The sequence below is a fragment of the Fomitiporia mediterranea genome (genome assembly GCF_000271605.1).
Source record: "Fomitiporia mediterranea MF3/22 unplaced genomic scaffold FOMMEscaffold_738, whole genome shotgun sequence".
In the NCBI taxonomy this organism is placed as follows: Eukaryota; Fungi; Basidiomycota; class Agaricomycetes; order Hymenochaetales; family Hymenochaetaceae; genus Fomitiporia; species Fomitiporia mediterranea.
In genome coordinates, this window is record NW_006761123.1 from 1 (window position 1) to 2,834 (window position 2,834).

Consider the following 2,834-nt stretch of genomic DNA (forward strand, 5'->3'; position numbering starts at 1 on the left):
ACGCACATGGGGCATTTCACAATTTCTTGCCTTAAGAAAATAACTTACATAATGATAAACATTATTTGTAATTTAGATTACCATTTTTGGTTGGCAGAAACTCTGAACAGAATTTAAAATTTTCATTATACAAAAACTAGAAATTAATTTTAACATTTCCCTATTTGTAAAATCTTTAAATAAATGGAGATAATAATTTAAAACATAATTTAAAGTTTTTCCTATAGCAAAATTATAAATTTTCTTTCAGGTTTAGTGACAAGAAAAATTTGAAATTTCTTTTATAATATTAAATTGAATGAAATATTAAAATAAATTTAAAATTTTACTTGAGAGAGAAATGCCATAAAGAATTTAAAATTATTTTAGAGTGGGCAATCAGTAGGCAATCAATGGGCAAGTAATGGGCAATCAGTAGGCAATTAACAGGTGATCAACAGGCAACTACCAAATGAAGCAAAAATGTCTTCATTTGGTAGTCACCTGTTAATCACCCATTGATTACCTATTGCTTGCCTATTGCTTGCCTATTAATTGCCCATTAATTGCCTACTGATTGCCCACTGACTGCCCACTTTGAAATAATTTTAAATTTTTTTTGGCATTTCTTCTCTGGGTAAAATTTTAAATTTCTTTTAATATTTTATAAGATTTAATATTATAAATGAAATTCTAAATGTTTTTTGTCTTAAAATTTGAAAGAAAATTTATAATTTTGTTTTAAAAGAAACTTCAAATTATGTTTTAAATAATTATTCTCATTTATTTCAAGATTTCACAAATAAAGATATGCCAAAATTAATTTATCGTTTTTGTCTAAAGAAATTCTTAAATGTTGTTTACAATTTCTATCAACCAAAAATGGTAAATTAAATTATGAATTATATTTAACATTATGTAAGTTATTTTTTAAGGCAAGAAATTGTGAAATGCCTGATGTGACTAATTGTGTACCTGATAGACACATGTGTCACTATCCTATCAGGAACTAGCCATCTGAGACTAACAGAAATCTTGATCTAAAGTCTAATATACTTTAATTAAGTCTAGTCTAATAGTGTATGACTAGACCTAATTAGAGAGTGTAATGTATACAAATTTGAATTCTTTTTACACAATTTAGTATTTTACAATAGGTCTCTAATAGTATAATTAAACTGTTTATAATATTAAATCATTCAATTTTATATAATAACTACTCTTTTTATAAAATTTAGTATTTTATAATAAGTCTCTAATAGTATAATTAGACTGTTTATAATATGTAATAATTCAATTTTATAAAATGACTACTTTTTTAATATAATATAGTATTTTATAAGAGGAGTAAATAGTAGAATTAAATTATTAATAATAACTTATGAAAGTCTTATAAAATTCATTTAATAAAATGAAATACAGAGGTTACTGTATGATACCTTATAGAGATACCTCTGTATTTTATTAAAAATTCTAGCAACTACAGCTTGTCTAGGAATGCTATTGTGAACACAAGTGGAGGTAACAAAAGTGTCTGTTGCCTGTGAAACTGAAAGTGATTGGATGTTGCCTTTAGCTATCTAATATATCATCAGGGAAAAGTCTTAAGGCTTATATTAGCTTATAAACATATAAATTATATAAAATTTCTAAAAAATATAAAAGACCATATATCCAACCTCTCAAAATGAGAAAATTATAAAAAGCTATGTAAGATACAAAAAGGTATGTACAAATTGTTAATATGAATAAGGTTTATAAGTGTTGACAATATGTGAATGAACTTATATCCAACCTCCTAAAATGAAAAGATATTAAAAGAGTAATGTAGTTTTATAATATATACAATCTAATGTAAAGCTTTAAAAGTACTTTGTATATTGTTAGATATTATTATACTTTATAAGAGCTTTACAAGACTTCAAAATTGTTATAATATTTTACAATCCAGATATTTATTTATTTCTCTTTTTTACCTCTTATAATTAAGTATTTACATTTTAATACACTTGCATTTGTTCTATTCTACTACATTGTATTTTAATAATATTGTATTTACAAAACAAGCATGCAGACAAGCAAGAAGAAAGAAAGGAGGAAAGGAGAGTCCAGTTGTAGAGAATCATACTTTGGATATTTATCAAACCAGTCTTTGCCTAAGGGACAGAATTGTTAGTAAGTGCAGGCACTTGAAGTGAGGAGAGGGACACACCATGACACCGTGCAGGAAGGGCGGGTGGTGCACTGGGTTGAGATCCGGAGCGTCGAGCAAACTGATTTGAGCTACAGGCAAATCTGTATCTGTGCGTGCGTGCTGCATGCTCTTGCTACAGCAAGCAATGGAAGGTACGGTGTGTTGAGTCATTGATCGCGAGGGTGTATCTCTGGGACGTCCTGACGTGAAGAGAGAAGGTAATGTGGAAGTCGCGGACAGACTCGGTGCGGGCGGCGTGAGTGGTGGGTCAATGCTTCCGTTTAATGCGATTCCATGCCTGGCACAGAGGAATGCAAATGCACGCGGTGTGGGCCTATCTAGAGTAGTTTCAAGCACTGAACGTGTGGAAAAGGAGAGTGCGTACCAGGTGAGAGAGAGAGTGGCACGACGGGAGTAGCCGTACAGGGACATTGTCGCAAGCGTGTGCTCATCGTTGTCGTCTGCGCTGCAGAGCGGGAAGAAGTACGTGAATGCATGGAATTATTGAAGAAGTCGTTTAGCATTGGTCAACAATGCGGATGCGCGCGCGAATGCAAAAAGGAAGGTGAACGTAAAAAAAGTGAGGACAGCGAAGGAGAGGCAACGCAAATGGCGGAGCGAGGAGCGGGAGGGATGGAAGGGAGACAAAAAGTTGGAAGGA

General features: G+C 31.5%; 1 protein-coding gene across 1 annotated transcript; it reads right to left on the reverse strand.

The window, feature by feature from the left end:
- Positions 1–2,119: 2,119 nt before the first annotated feature.
- FOMMEDRAFT_163548 (uncharacterized protein) lies at positions 2,120–2,697 on the reverse strand (the record flags this gene model as incomplete). Its single annotated transcript, XM_007272270.1, has 3 exons — positions 2,120–2,135; positions 2,190–2,511; positions 2,559–2,697. 3 exons carry the CDS (start codon positions 2,695–2,697, stop codon positions 2,120–2,122), a joined length of 477 nt encoding a protein of 158 aa, XP_007272332.1.
- Positions 2,698–2,834: the final 137 nt, after the last annotated feature.